The following is a 22,754-nucleotide window of genomic DNA, read 5'->3' as shown; positions in this document are numbered from 1 at the left end:
GCACTGAGATCTGATTTTAACGAGATTGGAGAAATGCATGAATTACCATCAAACACAAACAAAATTAAATAATTTAATAAATTTTATTTCCTGAATCTTTAAAAAAATGCCTGGTATATAGTACACAGAAACAGTCACTTGTTAAAAAACAAAACATAACAAAGAAATCACCCAAATGCATGAACTCATAACCATATTCATAAGCAATAACACTGGGTGGTCCCACAAACATGGGATACACGCATAATTTAGGGGAACGACAAACTGAAAAGAAAGCCAGTGGATGTAATTTTGTTTGAGGAATTTAAAGGTATCCCAGTACTTCACTGTTCAGAGAAGACCTTTCAAGCTGAATTCCTTATACCTGTCTAAAATAGGACCTTTTTCAGTTGGTTTGCAGATATGTTTGGTAGGGAAAAGAAATCTAAATAAATCAAGATTTCTACCAAGGCAAGGTACCTGGATGAGGCTGGAGTTAATACCCTCACTGTCAACACTGCATTGTCAAGTAAATCAATGCAGAAGCTCAGTGCGGCGTTAAACAAGAAACAACAGAAGCGATTCCCACTGCAAAGTAGCAGAGTTTTTTTTATGTCAAAGTCATCATTTTACTGCATTGCAAGATTCTAGAAATATAGTTTTTATTCTTATACAAAGGTTTTCAGGGCCGGTAATGACACAAATAGTTTTTTAAAAATTAATAATTTGCCTTTTTCTGGTTTTTTTCTTCAATTTTGTCAGTATTTTGGGTCAGGGGATCTGTAAACCAACTGAAAAAGGCCTAAGCTCCTTAAAATTGTGTTCTACAGGAAATATTCAAGAAGATGTCAACAAAGATTCAAGGATGACATGATTTAGCACCATTCAATGATACCAACTTCTTTGGAAGTTTGCAAGTCAGTTTGATACAAGTAACAGCACTGTGATTTATCTGATTACAGGTCATGAGATACAAAATTATCACTATATATCTTCAGGTGTGGTACACCAAAATCACAGCTCTGGAATATCTTGCCGATGGATGTCCTCCTCTAACTGGATTGAGCTGTCGGCCTGATGAGGACGTCGTTAACCTGGAAAGATAAACATCACACAGTGTTATGAATAATTACAAAGGCCAACATTTGGTGTATACAATTAGCCCAATATCAAACCCTCAGTCTCTGTGGTAAAACATCTGTACACGGTGCATTTGGACAGGAAAGTAGGTCATACTCGACCTATGTATAGTTATTAAGGTAAGACTAATAAAATCAAATAGGAAGCAATAAATAAACCAAGGAGGCTCAAGAAGAAATAATATTGTGCCAAATGAAGCACTAGTTCCCAACTGTGCAACAAGAAAAGATAATGTGTTAAATGAAGCACTAGTTCTCAACTGTGCCACAAGAAAAGATATTGTACTGTGTGAAGTACTAGTTCTCAACTGTGCCACAAGAAAAGATAATGTACTGTGTGAAGTACTAGTTCTCAACTGTGCCACAAGAAAAGATATTGTACTGTGTGAAGTACTAGTTCTCAACTGTGCCACAAGAAAAGATAATGTACTGTGATGCTGAAGTTTGTGACCTACCTCCATGTGCTTTGGAGACTGCAAGGCAAATATCACAGTGCTTGTGATGTCGTCCACCTGGAGACACTGGAAGAGATGACATATTATTTAATGGATGTGAAACACCCAGCAACTGTCGGGGACATCTGGGATTTAGGTCAAAGTTGAAAGGTCCTCGCCCTTCCTTGAAAGCCTTAACGGCTGTGACACGCCAACACAATCCATCAAGCTGATGTACCAGCAAACCAGCTACAGCTGATCCCACATTTGCATGAGCAGATAAGTATATATTCATAAGATTGATTTCTTTTGGTGAATATTAAAAGCATTACACAAATTAAGTCCAAATAATCACAATCTTAAAACTATTGAAATGACAAAAACCCTTGTCTGACTCGAGCTTACTTGTAGTAGAGATGCATGCTCATCTGGCCATGTTCCTTACCATGTTTGTTTGTTTGTTTGTTTGTTTGTTGTTTTACATATTGGTTGTTTCATGTCGTACTCAGGGACATCCCACCGATATCAGGGAGGCCTGTTAATAATAGAGTTGATAGCATGGCCAATGCCCCCACATTGTCAGGCTGACCATCTAAACATTTTATGACAGGATATGGCGCCCCATTCAGAAATATTCCAGCAATATGCCGAAAGTCTGTAAATAATCAAGTCTGGATCAGACAATCCAGTGATTGACAACATGAGCGTCGATCCGCGCAATTGAGATATGATGACATGCATCAACCAAGTCAGTGAGTCTGACCACCCAATCCCTTTAGTTGCCTGTTTATCCCCACAAGGTGCTAACTTTAATAAAAAGAAAACGTTACTCGTAGAATGTGGTTTGTGGAATACACAGCCCTAGTGCATAATAGCTTTTCCACCAACATGTTTTCTTTTTCCATGGCAACATTCCTGAACCCAATTTAGAAAGAAGTTGATCCTAGTTTGAGGCTTAAACTTAATGTTACACTTGGGCTGCTGACCTATCTGATTAGTATAGGTTTAGAGTCATTTCATAAATACTGTCCTCATTTCACATGAAGAGCATCAATAAACTGCCATTTCAGACACTAACCGGAATCATGCTGTAAATCGCCTTCGCTTTTTCATCATCCTTCATCATTCGATAGCTGAACTCCGTCTCCACCAGACCGGGACTTATTGACTGGAAAAAACAAATACAATGTCTAAAAAAACAATCCTCTTTCATAGCGTAATTTTAGTAAAATCAAAATATTTTCTTCATTTGTATACAAATCCTGCATTACTCCTTTATGCTTTTCCTGCTTACTTTGGCCAGCAAACAAAGCTAGAAGCTGTCTGAAGTGTGATGCAGGACCCAGCAGATGAGACCACGTGACCCGGATGTAAATGCATTAAGGAGTATGCAGGATAAGTAAAAAAATAGGTAATTTATCCCAATGCTTTCTGGACAACTAAAGCCAATAAGTAAAACAACCATTGGTGCAGGCGAGGTGAAATAGCGACATGCACGCACATGAGTGTGGCTCCTTGTACTAGCCGTGCGGTTTCATAGTGCCAGCTCACTCTTACACCATGCCACAGTTTACCATGGATACCCACTCAGACACAGTATACAGACTAGGAGATGCCCATTCCTTATTTTAGCCCCTTAATCCCGGGCACAAGGCAGGGTAACAGCAAGTACCATATCTTAATGTCTTTTAAGATGACATGGCCAGGGATCAATGAGTGAGTGAGTAAATATGTTTTTTTATGCTGCTTTTAACAATATTCCAGCAATATCACGATGGGGGACACCAGAAATGGGCTTCACACTTTGCACCCATATCGGGAATCGAACCCGGGTCTTCGGCGTGACGAGCGAATGCTTTAACCACTTGGCTACCCGACCGCCCCTGCCAGGGATCAAACCACCAACATTACTCTCTCAGGACAGTGTCTCTATCCATAACACAACAGAGGAGCAAGTCCATCGCTTACTAAACTAACAATTGGTGACAACCAGTGGTTAATATAAAACTGTGAGTTCCAAATATAACTTGCAGCCATATGTATCTTGGGTGAGGGGGTTTCCCTACATATATACACGGTCTGTGATGTAATTATATCTCCTGTCTGACTGGAATCACACTTATGAGTTCTCACTAGGGCTGGGAAGAGTCCAAGTTTACTACCCGGGTACCCAACCCCCTATTACCCGACCCGACCCCCTATTACCCGACCCTACCCGTGTACCCGACCCCCTATTACCCGACCCCCTATTACCCGACCCGACCCAACCCGGGTACCCGACCCCCTATTACCCAACCCGACGCGGGTACCTGACCCCCTATTTCCTGACCCACTGTACCCACTGCAAGTCTCAAGAGTTGGGAACAAAAAGTCTGATTAGTAACTGTTTTACTGCAGCCTTGGCTGAAACTATTGGGATACATGTATCAAACAATCAGATCATGCGTTCACTGAAGTTGACAAAAGCTTCATCTTTACTCAAACATATACAAGTCAAAAGGAATGTCTGCATCGTCACAAGAAAATGCAAGCATTAGCAAATTCTAGTGTAACCACTGAGCTATAGTGATTTTTTGTCGTTTAACAATATATCACATAACTAACCACGAGTCTGGGTAGTCCTGTGGGTACCCGGGTCCTACTCAGGATCCACCCGACCCGAGTACCCAAGTTACCCGTACCAGCCCTAGTTCTCACTGTATAAGGGCGGTCGGGTAGCCTAGTGGTTAATGCGTTTGCTCATCACGCTGAACACCCGGGTTCGATTCCCGACATGGGTACAATGTGTGAAGCCCATTTCTGGTGACCCCCGCCGTGATATGGCTTGAATATTGCTAAAAGCGGCATAAAATCAAACTCACTCACTCCCATTGTATAAAGTTTCTATGCATAAAGTTGTTGGAAGATAGTATCTGGTGACCTATGCTGAATTAATCAGGTTGAACAACATATCTCGTTACCGTAACACGAATCCCGCTTTTTAATTCTCTCAACTCTTGTCGAAGTCCTTCAACTATTCCAGTGACAGCAAACTTTGTAGCAGAATAGAAATGTGTCCCACTCCTTGGTAAGACTCTATGCCCGGACATACTTCAACCATGAAAGTAGAACAACAAAAAGTTACAAATCAACAAATAAGTGCTATAAACAAAGCGACAAAACCCTTTCCATTTCCAGTAGAATTCTCTGCATAAAGCAGTGTCTATTGTACAATTCCGACTATATCATGAGCATGTGTTTATGTACCACTATCAATAGTAATGATACCAGGTGTCTGCGAAAAGGTGAGTGTATCCTGCCCCACCGGTGGCACCCATCACAAACACATGCACAGGCAAGTCAATTGTTCATCTGAAAAAACATGTGAACATATGGTACAAGTCAAAATAGGGAATTGCATCAGACATCATTTTTATCACTGATGCATCAAATTTGGAAATGTCCTGCACATGAGTGGGCTACATTTGGAAATGTCCCGCACATGACTGGGCTACATTTGGAAATGTCCCGCACATGACTGGGCTACATTTGGAAATGTCCCGCACATGACTGGGCTACATTTGGAAATGTCCCGCACATGACTGGGCTACATTTGGAAATGTCCCGCACATGACTGGGCTACATTTGGCGATCTATTTGCTCCTAAGGCTTTTTCAGAGAACAGCAGTTTTGAAATTAAAAATAATTAAATCAGATCATTCTAAAACATTGTCCAAATCATTGTTTTCCAAGATAACAATGAACAACAAATGAAAGATAATGCTGTCTAAAGGAATTTTTATTCCCTATTAATTACATCTGACTCACATAACATGACGCATGAAATTCAAAACTAACAAAATTACAACATAAGTCTATTTCAAATTTGTTATTCAGTCTCAAAGGTAAGTACTTTATTGTTATTAATTCATCGTTAAGTAAAATAAATAGTTTAATGATGTTTGTGACATTTTATGAAGAAAGTGTGCTAGAGCTAATATGTAGCCATTACCATCCTTTGCAAAACATATAGAAAAAAACCCTTTCAGGAAGAAATGCCAAGAGGCCCTGTAGCTCACCTCTCTGTAACAAAAACCTACCTGCACATGTGTGCTTACTTTATGCATTCTGATGATGGATCTTCACTCTTCACTGTGTGATAGACGTGTAGCCAAACATAGCTGGTGACAAACAGTAAGGTTGGCTATTGGCAGATATTCCATATCGCAATATAAGGCAAGGCAAGTTGTATTGCAATATATAGCAGCTCCTACTTTGTAACGATTTTACACCTGAAGTGGATAACAATGCCACGCAAGTGTTGCTCCGCCAGAACATTTGACTTGAGCAGATTTTACACCTGAAGTGTTTCTACTGACAGTTTCATCCTTCACAAGCTTCTTGAGGCCAAATGGTTCCAAATGGCTGCCTTACCTCTTTGATTGGCACTGCCTCAAATTGGGGTCGACCTTGTAAACATATTAATAATTCTCAAGCATTCTGAATGCGATAAAGAACCTTTAACGGAAACTCCCAAAGTGATCCATCTGTATTGTAAATATTGGTTCACTGCGATCGTTTCGCGATACATTTTCTCATGTCAATTTCAATCTGGTAATACAGCACACCCCTGCAACCTGCACACAAAACAATTTCAGTATAATTCTTCTGTTTGTCTGTAACACAGTCCATAACCATTGAGAAATTGCTTAAAGGAAAACAACAGTCCAACTCTCAGTCGTCTAGCCAGCGCCTTTGTAATAACCCTGCATAATCACCAGACGCGTCAAACTAGTTAGGTCAAACCTCGCATTTATTCTTCATTTGTAAATGTGTATGTACAAATATGTAGTTTAGTTTACAGCAAATACGTGTACGTGTATGCATTAAGTTCATATACTCAAAACAGCAACGGCCCATATTTTTCTGGCAAATTGCATACAATACAACAATTGCTACTCCTTTCATGTCATCCATGTTTTATGGTAAAACCCTATATTTGTCATCATTATCGTCATGACTTCATAACAGGTATAATTAGTGGTAGAACAACATTTGGCATTTCTGGTGTCTGGGGTAATAATTAAACCTAAGATTGGGCTATAAATTCAGGTCTGATGAGGTAAATGTATTACATGGTCAGTGAATGGTCAGATTAACTGATAATATGTTGATTGATTTATCACTGTTATCTTGCACAGAGGATTTGCCAAAAGTAAGTGTTTATATATAAAAGGTTTACTAAAGTATACAGGATACACACATATCTGGGCGTGAAGTGCCTGTGTAAAATGAACATGCTTTTTTCAAAGGATTAACCAAAATACATTGAGTGCCCACTGTAATTTAACATCATGGACTGTCATAAAGAACCGCAGACATCATGAACATAGGCATCACATGTGCTACCCCAGCTGACCATCGAGACACATGAAACAAACTTACGTGATCAGATCAGTGAGTGAGTGAGAGAGTATGGTTTTATGCCGCTTTTAGCAATATTCCAGCAATTTCACGGCAGGGAACACCACAAATGGGCTTCACACATTGTACCCATGTTGGGAATTGAACCTGGGTCTTAGGCGTGACGAGCGAACGGTTAACCTCTAGGCTACTTGACCACCCCTGATCAGATGAGAGATGAAGACAGGTTATAATATCACAAAACACTGTATATATTTTCAAAATATTACATTGTTACAAAGACATGTGACATCGAAGTTTCTTTGTACAGCTTCAGCTGTATGGGATATTGGTCCTTTATGTGGAAATAGACGGATACATTCCTTGAACAAGGTAACTGTCTAACCGAATCACCGGTAGATTTGTAGAAAATGTGGTTAAAGCTGATTGCTATTTCCTGCTTACTTAACATACACAATTAAGAATTGACCTTCACCTTGTGTGAGTACATTGGAGTATGAACCTTCATAGAGTGAGGGCCAAACTGTATGAACGTGGGAGCTTACTCTGACAATCACACAATGTTTGGCCCTCTCTCTAAGAAGTTCATACTCCAATGAACTCACACAAAGTGAAAGTCAATTCTTATAAAATCTTTTATCACAATTTCTTACCTCAAAGGATGTAGGCCAAGATCTAAACACAATTTTATTTAGTATGTGTGACTTCATGTTTACACTGACAGCCATACAACAACCAGCTATACCGCTGAATAAAATAGTTCCTCAAAAAGGGAGGTGACATGAATGTATGGATACACAATTCCTCTTCAGAAACATCTAGCGCAACACATGTGTTCAAATAATATCACCATTAGATGAGAAAGGTCTGTAAAGACCTACCTCAGTAAGTCAGTCACAATGACTGCGCGTTGTAATACATTTATATCAAGTACAAGACGTCAAAATGGCCGACACGATAAACGTGAAGCAAGAGATTTCCGAGGTTGTTAATGAACCTGTGGCAGTTTCATGTTTTAGTCATGATTGATCAACTGGCCTATCATTGAATGTTGATTAAAGATGCGTCAAATAGACACTAGGGTAAATTTCTAGATTGCTGGAGACGGTTACTGTCAGCCTAGACACGGATTGAGTCGAGATACTACAATAGTTTGGATGTGCATTTCTTTGGAATGTGGAAGTAGTCCGTCAGTGTTCATGTCCTTTCAAGAACACAGTCTCGTGAGGAATATATGAACGTCAAATTGTGTCGTTCATACACTTATGAACGTCAATTTCGTGGTCATGTGACCTCTCATCTAATGGAATAGCCGTATATCCTGTAAACGTCAAATTAAAAAATTATTGTAATATACCACAATGCCTTGAACATAAAACAATTCTTAGCAGAACAGAAAATACAATCTAAATGCTAAATCATCATATTTAGTGATAATTTATCTCAAATTTCACATTTGTATTGATCAAGTTTATCACCTGTTCATTTACCTGAATTCTCTGAAGGGAAACTATTTACGTCTTTCTTGTCAATCATATGCCGGTTAATCAATTGCTTCACCTTTTCAAGTCGTGAATGCATTAATCAATAGCAAACACACGTTTGTTTGGCTGCAGCTCTTTCTTTTATACCTTTGTCATGATAAATGGCTTCTCATTTTTCGATCCTTCAACAGGTGTCACTTCACGCAGCACAGCAAGAATAGTGCCGAACACAAGTCAAACCAGTCGAAATTATAGTCCACAAGAAGCAAATTTTGAATCCGCGAAAAAAAAGATGCTCCATATTTCAATACTTCAAAATGCAAGTGTTGTTTTCCTTTACCATACAACAACTACCAAATCTGCACAAGCAAATATAAGTAATTGGCAATCAATGATACAATCACTTCTCATATAATAAAATGATGACATGTAGCAGAATGTAAAATAGTGTGCATTTTAACTTACGTATTTTAAACTTAGGTAAATAATTGAGTTAAGTATGGTAATAGCTCCTTAAACTAGCCTGAACACTCTCTACTAATCCTTAGGTAAAGTACGGGGTATAGTTATGTAAGGTCTTTAGTGATATGGTCCAGCCACAGCTTGGCCAGTGATTGCCTTTTCTATTGTTTCTGCAGCATGTGACCAGGTGTTTAGCTTCAAACACTTCAATATTTCTCTCCTCTGGTCACTGCTGCATTTCAACTCTGCATGATTCACAGCAGTGCACTGATTGGGGTAAGTTAACTTAGACTTCTTTAGTATTCATATTTATCGTAAGGAGGTTCGGATCTGATATTTTAGTCTTGTTGAGTACACTTTTATCATTTTAATTGCATATTTCTTATATAGTATTATTTGCAGTATGATCCACATGATACGCAATGTTGTAAATATATTACTTATTCTTCGAAGTCATCTGATACATAAGTGTGTATTGTGATATTAAGTCATGGCTAGAGTAACCAATTAGAATATAGTGTAATTAGTGTTAAGCAACCATGTTGTTATAAGGTGCTTTCAGTAATTTATATAGGATATAGCTTGAAGCTGTATCTGTTAGAATACATTTACCATTAGCAATAATCTATAGCTTACAGCTATAAATGTAATAATATATTGTACAGTATTTTAGTACACTAAGTCTTGTATGAGTTAGTTGATGATTATGTACATAGTTCTATGAAAGTGTTAGAAATATATAGATGTAGTGCATATAAATATTAGGTTTATATTACTGTGTGTGTGTGAGAGAGAAAGCATGTCTGTGTGCGTATTATATACATTTTACTTAATTGTGTCATTTCATTATTAGGCATAGAGGCACATACATATAAAGCCATACTGTTGGCATTGCCGTGATGAGCCTGCGTCCCTGAGACGAGGTTGGTATTTATGTGCTAATAGTTGTATTTATATAATGTTGTATTTTTAGGTGTATTGTTTCATATAAATGGGATTTGTAGCTGTAATATATATAGAGCTGATGGTTGTTCTGATAATATATGCTTAAATTCATGCTCATGATAACAAGTAAATGTAATATGTTTGTTTAATTATACATGTTATAGATTCTTGTAATTGTATATTACTAATTCAACCTTAGATTATGTTTTAGGGAATTATCATCCATAGCCATATTGTAGTGGGATCTCCATATCCCTGATTTGAACACAAGGAATAAATCCCATGAACCCCAAAACAAGTATTCGTGGTCAGTACATAGACGTTATAACGCTGTAACAAACAATCTGTGAGTTAGCCACTAGCCCAAAGCCAGAGTCTAGTACAACAGCCTGCCGGCCTAACTATGTTTTTATCACATGAATCTGCAATCAAAATACATTCTTGGCAACATTCTGCATCAGCTGCACCAGTCATTAAACACTGAAAGTGATTAATTGTGAATCAATGCAACATTATGTGCATAGACATGCTCAGAAGACCAGGTTTCTGAAAACTTATTACAATACAATATTCCCAGCCTGTGTTTAACTTGAGATATATGCAAACAAGTCTATTGACAGTTTCATCCTTCACAAGCTTCTTGAGGCCAAATGTTGGTTGGTTGGTTTGTTGTTTAACGCCGCACTCAGCAATATTCCAGCTATATGACGGCGGTCTGTAAATAATCGAGTCTGGACCAGACAATCCAGTGATTAATATCATGAGCATCGATCCACGCAATTGGGACCGATGACATGTATCAACCAAGTCAGCGAGCCTGACCACCCGATCCCGCTAGTCGCCTTTTACGACAAGCATGGGTTGCTGAAGACCTATTCTACCCCGGAATCTTCACGGGTCTGAGGCCAAATGGTTCCATATGGCTGCCTTACCTCTTTGATCGGCACTGCCTCAAAATTGGGGTCGACTTTGTAAACATATTAATAATTCTCAAGCATTCTGAATGCGATACACAACCTTTAACAGAAACTCCCAAAGTGATCCGACTGTATTGTAAATATTGGTTCACTGCGATCGTTTCGCGATACATTTCTCATAAACTTTGTATTTCAATTGACTGGTAATCTGGTACAATTCTTCTGTTTGTCTGTAACACAGTCCAAAACCATTGAGAAATTGCTTAAAGGAAAACAACAGTCCAACTTTCAGTCGTCTAGCCAGCGCTTTTGTAATAACCCTGCATAATCACCAGACGCTTATTCTTAAGTCCCTGTACCATATGGGGCAGCTGAACTAAAACCTGCTCCACAGCAATGTGTTTTCACTAGCTCCAGGTGATAGAATATACTTGATTAAATACACACAAATATCAATTTGGCAGTGATATGACATTTGTAGTCACCTTGACCTTTGACTGAACATGAACAAAAATCTTAACCTTTGACCTAAAAAGAATCCCCAACATGCTATGAAACTTGTGATTGGAATGTATTCCATGATACACCAATAGAATATATCTGAATAGTAGGAAATAAAGTCAGCCTCTGTATCACACATCAGACAGTTGTGTGTAGGACTGAACTGCATTTTGGTTGACATTTTTTCATCAAACGAAAACAAAGTGTGATGAATCCTTATCAACTGAAGAAACTCAACCAAAATGTAAAATCACCAAAGGGTGATAGCTTCCAGTGATAGTGCTAACTTTTGATATTTTCCATTAACTATGAGCATGACTGTACAATCTACAATCTACCTGTTAAGCACAATGATGTGCCCATCATCAACCTTCCTCTCCTGCATGGACTGGAAGGCCTCTCTGGTGCACATGCACACGCCGAGGACATTCACCTGCAACAGTACACGCTACCTTGAAACCCAGGTATGACATGACAGACCAAGGGGTGTTTGTTAGATTGTTGTTGATCATCCAAAACTGGCTCCCACAGGAGGTATCACTCGCAGACCATTGTGACATCATTGGTTACCATGACGTCACAACCAAATGACATCACTAATGGCTCTGCTACTGAAGCTGTGAGCATTACTTTTTACACTCAAGACACAGCTTATTACTGTCTACAAACAGAAAAAGTTGGAAGAATGATGTTGGAAGATCAATAGAATCTCACCCTGGTGTCTTTTGATATCAAATATATCAATGCTCGTCGATAAAAGTTTATAGACTCGTGTTGATATATTTGAGATCAAAAGACATTTTGGTGAGATTTTCCATGTCTAAAAAATGAAAAAGTTGGAAGAATTATGTTTGAAGATAAATAAAATCTTAGCCTTGTGTCTTTTGATATGAAATAAATCAACGCTTGTTGGTGAGATTCTCTATTTAACTCAGCACTCAGCAATATTCCAGTTACATGAATGTGGTATGTAAATAACTGTAGAACGAACAATCCTGTGATTAACATCATGAGCATTGATTACGCAATTGGGATACGTTGACATGCATCAACCACGTCAGCAGGTCTGAACACCTGATCCCGTTAGTCATCTACAACAAGCATGGGTTGCTGAAGATCTAGTCTAACCTGGATCGTCATGCATCAACCAAGTCAGCAGGTCTGACCACCTGATCCCGTTAGTCGCCTACAACAAGCATGGATTGCCGTAGACCTGTTCTAACCTTGATCGTCACGGCTGACAGACCAAGAAGCATAGTAGGGACTAATCTGGGATTCGAACCCAGACCTGAAAGCTTACAATAGTTGCAGCGCTAAGATCACTAAGAGCCTTGCATCAGAGGGAGACAAACTCAGCATAAAGAGGTGCAGTGCTTGGGGCCATTGATTAACATCCAATCTCATATGAAAAGTATCAACTTATTTTGCCATCAGAAGTTCGAAATAAGATTAAGATGTGACCAATCCTAAGTCATAAGTCTATATTGAACTGCTGATTAAACATAGTCAGAACAGACACACATATCATGGCTATGTCTGAGGCTACGTCTTAAGCTACACCTTAGGCTATGTCATGGGCTATTTACCTGTCTTAGGCTATTTCTTGGTGTCATAAAAATCATTGTCTATTGTTTGAACAAAACATGTACAAGGGTAAACCTACATCCACCATTTCTCTCCACTGGGTAGTGCGTCCTGTCAGCAGGGTGTCATCGTGGGCCAGACCTGCATTGTTGATGCACACGTCTACCCCGCCAAGGTCAGGGTCAGCCCTGATCATCTTGAACATCGCCAGGACATCTTCTTCCTTGGATACGTCACAACGCACTGCCTTGACCGTGCCAGGTTCATTCTTCAACTCATCAGCTAGTTTCTGAGGGGTAGGAAAATGGCATGTACTTGAGGATTGTTTTGTTTTTATTTCACAAAGAAGGTCATACAAGGTCTGTGAGGTGAGGTCGCGTTCAAGATTGTTGTACTCATATAGAATGACATGCATGAACGTGTGGCTGCTTGTACTTGTCCGGACATGCTGGATTTGTAACACTAGCCCACTCAGATACACATTATAGTGACTCCATGTGGACCATTCCTTCCTTACTGCCGAGCACCAGGCAAGGTAACAACAAGTACCATCTTTTAATTTAATTTGGTGTTGTCTGGCTGTGTATTGTATTGTTGAATAATGTATATTACATTGTTTCTGTTGAGATTCAGTAGAATTTCATAGTATTTGGTTTTGACAATGGTTAGTTGTCAAGCATTTAATACTAACTAATGTAAGCAGTGGTGTGGAAAGTAATATTTTGATGCTCTTGAGGTCACGTTGTGTCAACTGGAATCTTCCAGAAAATAAAAATAGTGTATAGTCTGATTGATCTCTTGATGTATCAGGTGCTGTCATACTTTAGTTAGAATGACAGTCAACAGTTATACAGAGTGTGGTTGACAAGTATATATACAGGTAGGAGGCAATGTTTATACAGTAGGGTAGATATCAGATGTAGTTTTACTGGAGTGGAGAAGGGTAGTATAAATGACAATCAACGGTGAAGTCAGTGACATAAACAAAGGATGAAACCAGTATTATAAACAACATGTAAACTACTCTACTGTATAAACATTTCCTCCTACCTGCATATATACCGTATTTGACGTAATAAGCGCCCAGGGCGCTCTCAAAATTAGAAATAGGGGGCTCTTATTAGAATATAATTTTGGTGGAAAAAACAGAGTTGAAAGATAAATTTCGTGGTTGATGTTGACAGCCTGAAATGTTTATATACGACAGATATATTTTTTCAAAATTTGATTGCCCATAATTAAGGGTGCATATAACACACGAGTGCGTATTATAAGCGAATAAATAAGTCTTGTGTACATTGATCAATCGGAAGGGGTGCTAATTGGAATTGTTCACTAGCCAATATATGAGCAATTATCGCCGTGGGCGCTTATTAGAGTGGGGCGCTTATTACGTCGAATGCGGTACTTGTCAGCCACACTCTATATATCACTTGCTTGATAACAGTGTTAGAACCTACACCGAAACGTCGCTCTTAATTGTAATACAGAAGTTGTTCATCCATAAATTCTGATCCTTACTTAGTATTCCAGCTTCTAAATGCATATCAAAGAAGGTACACTGTGTTACATCCTAATGGGTTGATGTTGTGCTCAAATTACTTCCCCCGTGAACTAACACATCCTTGGTAAAACTGTTCCATCAGTCCTGCGCATCCTGGTATCCAAGTATGGATCAGTGAAATAGCTTCGGTATTATGGATTACAATAGGAGTGTTGATCACAGACACGTTGACGTTGACCAGTTGTGAGAAGGAAAAGCAGCAAGATGTATCAAACAAATGGCAACAATTGCGTCTGTCTAAAACTCGGCCCTGTTAAACCATGTGGAAATTGTCCTGAGTGTTGGTATTCCTAACAAAAAACAATGCCAAACCGGGTTGTCCTAAACATACACCAACCACTGTGTCACATCAGTATGTCTCACAGACCCTACAGAATAGTGAGTGAGTTGGGTTTATCACCACTTTTAACAGTATTCCAGTTATATCACAGCGTGTCAGCTTAATGTGGGAGGAAAGCCTGAAGTGATGAAACCCACGAGCATTGGTATGGTGCTGACAAACCTAGAAACATAATCAGGGCAAATCAGGATTCGAACCCACAATCCTAGGTTTCTGGCATGCTCAAGGGACACAACTCTGCACAGCGAATCGCTGCACCTAAGACGACTGGGCCACCCATGCCCCCCTACAGAATAAAAACGGAGGGAATCTTAACTCAAGTCAAGAATAATTGTCTCAGCTTAGAATGCAGATTTGCTCTGTGCTCCATTTAGACTTGATTTTATATTTTGTAGATAATATTTATAAATAAGATTACTTATTTCTGGGACCAAATGTCAGTCTTGTGCCATAGCAACCCAGTCAGCGAGCCTGACCACCCGATCCTGTTAGTCGCCTCTTACGACAAGCACAGTTGCCTTTTAGGGCAAGGGATTGGAAAAGACCTATTCTACCTTTCAAAATAGAAAGGAAAATGAACTAGTCACATTTCAGGACACACTTTTTTTCCCACTTGCTTTACAGATTTTTTACAGGAAAATACCTGTTGGTAGGTGGGAGGAAAAAAGAAACAATTCATTTTGTTTAGTTTTCTGCTCCACTACAAAATGGGAACTGTAAATCTGGAAATTAATGCGTTTCCAAATTAATACGACTGCTGACCCCTAGCCAAAAATGCAACACAATATCAATGCAACTCATCCCACCCCATCCCTAATGGAATGATACATATCCTTACCTTAATCCAATCAAACAGCAAATAGCACTACTTATTGGCGCTGAGTATAGCACTTCCGTGAAAAAACAATAAGCAGTGCTTTCCTTAAAACAGCACACAGTTTATATGTTTACTCTGTTGATTGGCATTAAGGAAGTTCAAAGCCAATAAAATAATTGAACCAACGACAGTTCACTGATTGATATGCGAAGAAGGTGTCAACAAGCTTGACACGAGTGGGCAGCACTGATAACTCACCGGATGCCTGTTGTGTAATTCCTATTCTTTGAATGACATTGTTATATACTTGTTACAACTGCTCCTCAATAAACCGTGTTTGTGTTATATTCAAATTGGTATTTCCACTATCCAAAGTGTGTAGTGAGGCCGTCTTATTGTTGATAGTCATTTGAAGACGTAAATGCAAAAGCTAATTAATGTGAACAAAGACCGCTTGCATTCTTCGCATTTAATTTAAGCTCGCGTTAATTACAAGATTAACAGTATTTCATAAAAAGCACACATTGCAAATTTTACCATAACTGTGAATTATAGTCCTCAATGCTGGAACTACTTGTTTCACTTATACAGTGTTAGCACACATGCAGCTATCTTTGTTAATCAATACACATGATATTTGGTGATTCTATTTCAAGTGGTGAGGACTATAGTACATTGTAAGATTTATGTCCTACCCAGCTGGTCAGGACCAGAGCTCCAGATAAGCTGCATATCTGCGTAAAATACGCATCAGAAATGCAGAAATACGCAGTAAAATAAAATCCAAGCGTATCAAATACGCAACGAACATTACAGATACGCTACAAAAATAAAACATGTGCGTATCATCAAAATATTGTAAAGTTGCCCTGCGTAATCGATTAGCAAATCAGCAACTTATTTTGAAATTATAAATGCGCATTCCGTCAACCTTGCCAAACTCCATGATGACAGATACATCATGATCATTCGCCATCACACTTTCTGGTGGAAGTATCGTGGTATTTTTGAGTCCTATAAAGCTGTCGAACCCACACGACACCAGTTTGCAGGGTCTAGATGAATAGTGTTTTTAAATATTTAACTTAAATACCCACATGTGTAAAAACAAGTGGGTAACAGAAATTTGAATACCCAGATAGAATTACTGATACCCAATGATTTTAAAATGCATGGGTAAAATACCCACAACCCCAAAAGCTTATCTGGAGCTCTGACTGCGAGTTTCTTAGAAATATTAAAGATACATGTAGTTTTTTTATCCTTTAAAGATAAAAAACTGAAGCTCCGAAGCCCCAAATCTCACAATGTCAAATATTTGTTCTTGTCCGACTGCATGTGATCCATGAACAAAGGGGAGTGAGTGAGTGAGTGAGTGAGGTTTTACGCAACTTTTAGCAATATTCCAGCAATATCATGGCGGGGGACACCAAAAATGGGCTTCACACATTGTACCCATTTTGGGAATCGAACCCGGGTCTTCGGCGTGACGAGTGAACACTTTAACCACTAGGCTACCCGACCGCCCGACAAAGGGGAGTGAAAACTAGCTAATTTATCTGTCACTGGTGAAGGACCCAACATACAATACAAGTATTTGCTGTATTTGGGTGGTGTGACCAAGTGTCCACGTAGGAGGTCAATGCTCCTTGAAGCTATTGTCAGAAACCTACTTCCACGTTTACTTCTGTGGAGGTCAGGTGACATGGGGTTTAACGTGTTCAAGATTATTGCACTTATATAGTGACTTGTATGTGGGTATGGCTAGGCCGAAGCCCACATTTACCCATCCCCCTATTACCCGACCCGACCCTACCCAGGTACCAACTCACTGTAGGCCTCAGGAGATGGCTCAAAATGTCTGATTGGGAACTTTTTAGCATAGCCCTGGCAAAACGTATTTAGATACATGTATTAAACAATCTGGTCATGCAGACACTGAAGTTGACTTTAGTTATATCTTTATTCAACCATATGAAAAATCAGAAGGAATGGGTGCATAGTCAGAAAGAAATGCGAACATTAGTGACTTGTAGTGTAACCATAGAGTTCTAGATAATGTTTGTCATTAAACAATATATGTATTGATACATATATATTCTTCAATTCCTCTTTCTAAGGAAGCTTAGCAAGTATTATCTACACTTTATTGGGGGGGAGGGGGGGTGTGTGTCTCAAAATGGTTGTTTAGCTGCTTACTGTCATCATGCCGAACAAAGGACAAAGAATTTAAGAGTATTGGAGCGTACTTTGAGCTGGAATGTCTGAGAGCAGCCATATATAGTGCCAGCCATATTGAAAATCATATTAAATCATCTTTGTATGTTGTATCATCCCAGAAGGGAACATCAGCATGTGAAGTTTCAGCTTCATTTATTCATTGGATTCAGAGAAAATGATCTTTATAATCTTAGCAAATGCATTTTGAGAGTTTTTAGGAGCACGGTCAAGGTGCAAAGGTCAAACAGAAGTCAAATTAAAAATATCATGACAATAGGAACATGTGTTGAGCCCCGTTACTTACAACACAGAAGTACACCATATGAGGAGACGTAGAAACAACTTGCTTCAGTAATTGCCATACGATTCATCTTCACTATCTTCAAAGAGCAAAGGTCAAATCAAGGTCAAAATCTAAAAATATGGAACATATATGTTGAGCCCTGCTTGTAACTACAAATATACCACATACATTTTGTACAAATGTGGCTGAGAAATGAGCAATCCTTTATAGTTGCAATAGCTGCCATATTTAGCTAAGATCTATTAATATCACTAGTGTAAGAAATGCACTATCAGATTTTCTATAAGTGCATTTCTGACACTCGAGATATTAATCAATCTAGAAATATTTAAGCAATGACACAAGGGGCTGAGGGCTGCTTGGTAATCGAGGTTGATCAGGTCGGGTTGGTACTGAATAAAACCAGACACCCACAGGACTACCCACAGGACTACCCACACCCATAGTTAGTCATGTGATACATTGTTTAATGACCAAAAGTCACTATATATCTCCATGGTTACAGTCATGTCACTAATGTTTACATTTCTTTCTGGCCTCTATATGTTTGGTTGATTAAGGCCCAAAGCTTCAGTCAGATCAGATCATCTTAATTGTGTATCTAATAGGGCTGGGACGGGTAACTCAGGTACTTGGGTCGGCTGGGTACTGAGAGAGACCCGGGGATCCACAGAACCCATGGTTAGTCACATGATATATTGTTTAATGACAAAATTATCTTAAATTCTAAGGTTACACTACAAGTCACTAATGTGGGTTGTAGTCAAAACGGCCACACCATAGTCAATACAGCCACAAAAAAAAATCATAACTAGTATTTGTATTACTGCATGCTATTTATTGCTGTAGAATCACGTGGTATTGTTTACATCACAGCAGTGCCACGCCTACTGTGTGTGAACTACGTCATCCGTGACGTCATCAGTGTATGTGGATGACGCCATCCTCAGTAAATGATAGAAGCCGCCATTACTGGGTTTTTTTTGTTATATGCACCTGCCCACATATACGACAATTACGTCCACAACAGAAAAGTCAAAATGTCCATGATAATAATAAATGAATATTCAATGTGAGCAGGATGTGTACACAGTATGCCTGCGACATGTTATCACAATCTAATATCTTCCAGTAAACACAAATGTGTTGTTTTAACCAATCTCACCAATTTCCTATGATCTCTGTACTGACCAGTGTACCAGTCTGTTTATGAGTAGTAAAACTCAACTCCAAGAGTTCTGAACAGTTCCTTGGCATATACAAGTTGGTCCCTGCCCTACATCAAAAAGAATGCTACGAACCAACAAGAGGAAATCTTCACAGTCAGGAGATTGTAGGTGGCAACATAACACCATCTCAGCTGCTAAACATATGCGCTTCAAACCATGGACCAAGGGTTTAATAGGGATTAACATCCAAAACTGGCTCCACAGGAGATATAGCAGGCCTCAAAGTTTACATTTTTACCAAGTGGCTACAAGTATTTTTTTCCAGATAGCCAGTGGTAAAATCAAAAAGTCAAGACAATATTTAGGTGGCCAAAAGCATTTGAAATTATCTTTTATCAAATAACTGTCTTAATATGTACAAGTCATAGCACTAGTCTTGGAATTGTATAATAGTGGAAACTTAGTTTGATTTTTGTTATTTGTGACTCGTACAATGATGCAATTTCTGTTACTAGATTTTGTAGGTATATCCTTGATTACCCAAAGAGCATTGTCAACTAAAAATATAATATTAATTACATTATGTTTTTTGGTTCATTGTGGACTTTAGGAGGAATTATTTGTGATTACAATCATCAGCAGACGTGTTTACCAAGATCAGCATATTTTTGTGTCTACATATGTGTAGCAATAGAATTTAGTCGCCACAAAATATTCTCCAAGGTAGTCATTTGGATACCTCTGAATTTTAGACAAATTGAAATTTAGGTCGCAACTTTGAGGCCTGAATAGCAGTATCTTTTACACTGAAGACACTTCTTATTACTGTCAACAAACTGAAAAAGTTGGAAGAATGCTGTTGGATAATAAATACTTGTTGATAAAAATGGAATAAAGCCTCAGCAAGCCTGAGATTTTCCACTTTCCGTGTTGATATATTTGATATCAACAGACATTCGCATGAGATTCTCTGTGTGATATGTGATGTATGGTGCTGAGTTATTGCTGAATAGGATCTGTGAGCCTAGGGTGTTATGAACTGTTATACAATGTTTATTATACAATTAATGTGATACAATACTTGAGTTTGTCTTCTTTATTTTCTGTGTGTCCGTTATGACTTTTTTGTGTCCGTTTTGACTATACTATTGGCTGTGGCTGTTTCGACGGTACTATGGGCTGTGGCCGTTTTTACGATACTATGGGTTGTGGCCGTTTTGACTATAATATTAGTTGTGGCCGTTTTGACTTTCTTCTATGGTCGTCTTGGCTATACAATAGGTTGTGGTCGTTTTGATTTTTCCTGTGGTCGTTTTGACTATACTGGGCACCCATTTCTTCTGACCTTCATATGTTTGAGTAAAGATAAAACGTCAGTCGAATTCAGTGTACGCATGACCTGATTGTTTGATATATGTATCCAGAGACCACTGGTCTCTGATGTATCTAAATATTTTTGCCTGGGCAGCGGTAAAACAATTCCCAATCAGACATTTTGTTCCCAACTCTTGAGACCTATACAGCTGGTACCCGGGCTGCAAATCTGGAATCGTCCCAGCCCTAACAGTTTTTCATCTCACCTGTATGTTGTCGACATTTCTGGCACACCCCACCACCTTCATGCCATGCTTGACCAGTGCCTTGACCAGCCCCGCCCCAATACCGGCCGAGGCTCCTGTCACGAGAGCTACACGTCCCGACCACCGCTGCATGTTTGAGTGGGTGATGGCTGACGACTGATGAGAACTTTCTGAAAGATGTAACGCATTCGTGAGTTGAAGGGACGTAACTGTCGTTTCTAGGTCTGCATGACCTCGCACTCCCGTCTCGTGATTGACGTGCGCTATCTGTTGCGGCTAGTATGCGTCGGTTTTAGCAAATCGTTTTCGTTCACGCTCCGGGATGATACGATTTGTTTGGTATCGAGGGTGTTACTGTAAGTAAGGATTCTATCCTACCGATATATTATCCCGGGGGGAGTTTTACCCTTGAGTAGAGTATAGGATAGGATTAAACACACTGGTATGGGTTTAAATTCACTTGGGAGAATCATCCTGACACAAGAGAATTTCATCCCCGGGATAAAAAATAGGGAAGGATAATATTCACTCTTACATAACTTTATACAAAGGCATACAAATCCATTATGTAGTTCCGATATTAACTTGAAGCTTGTTCGCTGACAGTTTACCTAAAGCTGTCAAATAAAATAAAATCGTAGTACTTTAAATTTAGCAGTCTACGATAAAAAAAGAGGTGCAATCTGCAAGTCTTTTCAGGCATAACAAAACCCTTCAGTCTGTTTTTTTTTCAAACTAGTCATATACGTGCAATTAATTTTTACATTCTTAGATATGAAACATAATATTCCACATCTCTGCTTAATGTTATAAAGTCAGAGGTAGACCCACTGCCGCGAGAGAAATTCTTGTGCAAAATTTGTGTAAAAAACATTACTCGGCATCGGTGATCGGAACGTTACGCATGTGCACGCCTAACCGGATCTGGGTACCGTTGTACAAAACAACCTTAAAATATCGCTACGACTGTCGTAAGTCTATGTTAAGGTATGGGAGTTACGATCACCTTGGCGCTACGACTGTCGTAAGTCTATGTTAAGGTATGGGAGTTACGATCACCTTGGCGCTACGACTGTCGTAAGTCTATGTTAAGGTGTGGGAGTTACGATCACCTTGGCGCTACGACTGTCGTAAGTCTATGTTAAGGTATGGGAGTTACGATCACCTTGGCGCTACGCCTGTCGTAAGTCTATGTTAAGGTGTGGGAGTTACGATCACCTTGGCGCTACGACTGTCGTAAGTCTATGTTAAGGTATGGGAGTTACGATCACCTTGGCGCTACGACTGTCGTAAGTCTATGTTAAGGTATGGGAGTTACGATCACCTTGGCGCTACGACTGTCGTAAGTCTATGTTAAGGTGTGGAAGTTACGATCACCTTGGCGCTGAGATCGCTTTGTACAGCGCACCCTAACAGCTGTTACAAATTTGTACCACCAAATTTGGTCGCCGCCTGTTGGCTAAATCGCGCTCACTTTGCGTCTACTGGACCTTTCAGTTGTTTTTGGTCTTCACATAATAACTACCAGTAGCTGAGTTTACCATGTTTACTGAACGAAGAGAGATTTTATTAGACTTGGGGTTTGGTCAGAGAGCTTAAGAATCCGTGAAGATCCGGGTTAGAACAGGTCTTCGACAACCCATGCTTGCCGTTACAAGGCGACAATGCTTGTCGTAAAAGGCGACTAACGGGACGGGTGGTCAGCCTCGCTGACCTGGTTGATGCACATCTTCCCGAGGCAAGAGAGTTCACTGACTTTAAAAGTTCAGTTTCCACCCTTGCCGAACTATCACCATCGGGGCACAGCGACACACAATCAACCGAAAGTTCATTGGCATTCAAGCCCATTGATTTCCAAGCTAACACACGACGTTGTCACAACGTTGTGGAAAGGTTGTGGATTGGTAACGTC

The 22,754-nt window shown here is 39.3% G+C and overlaps 1 protein-coding gene across 1 annotated transcript; it reads right to left on the bottom strand.

The window, feature by feature from the left end:
• Positions 1-69: 69 nt before the first annotated feature.
• LOC139468571 (dehydrogenase/reductase SDR family member 11-like) lies at positions 70-21,065 on the bottom strand. The gene is made up of 7 exons (XM_071250634.1): positions 20,843-21,065; positions 12,928-13,137; positions 11,603-11,697; positions 4,513-4,642; positions 2,631-2,720; positions 1,574-1,639; positions 70-1,073 (listed from the first exon to the last, which is right to left on the bottom strand). Exons 1-7 carry the CDS (start codon positions 20,972-20,974, stop codon positions 1,032-1,034), a joined length of 765 nt encoding a protein of 254 aa, XP_071106735.1. The 5' UTR covers positions 20,975-21,065; the 3' UTR covers positions 70-1,031.
• Between the last annotated feature and the right edge of the window lie 1,689 nt (positions 21,066-22,754).

This window comes from Haliotis cracherodii, unplaced genomic scaffold (genome assembly GCF_022045235.1).
Source record: "Haliotis cracherodii isolate W230 unplaced genomic scaffold, xgHalCrac1.p SCAF_2, whole genome shotgun sequence".
NCBI lineage: Eukaryota > Metazoa > Mollusca > Gastropoda > Lepetellida > Haliotidae > Haliotis > Haliotis cracherodii.
The sequence above is the reverse complement of the archived record's forward strand: the minus strand, read 5'-3'. Positions and strand labels throughout refer to the sequence as shown.

Coding starts and splice junctions, on each gene's coding strand:
- LOC139468571 (XM_071250634.1), bottom strand. CDS start 20,974: ATGCAGCGGTGGTCGGGACGTGTAGCTCTCGTGACAGGAGCCTCGGCC. Junction 11,698..12,927: donor AGTGGAGAGAAATGGTGGAT/GTAGGTTTACCC, acceptor GTACTGTTGCAG/GTGAATGTCCTCGGCGTGTG. Junction 2,721..4,512: donor AAAGCGGGATTCGTGTTACG/GTAACGAGATAT, acceptor TGTTTTTTCCAG/TCAATAAGTCCCGGTCTGGT.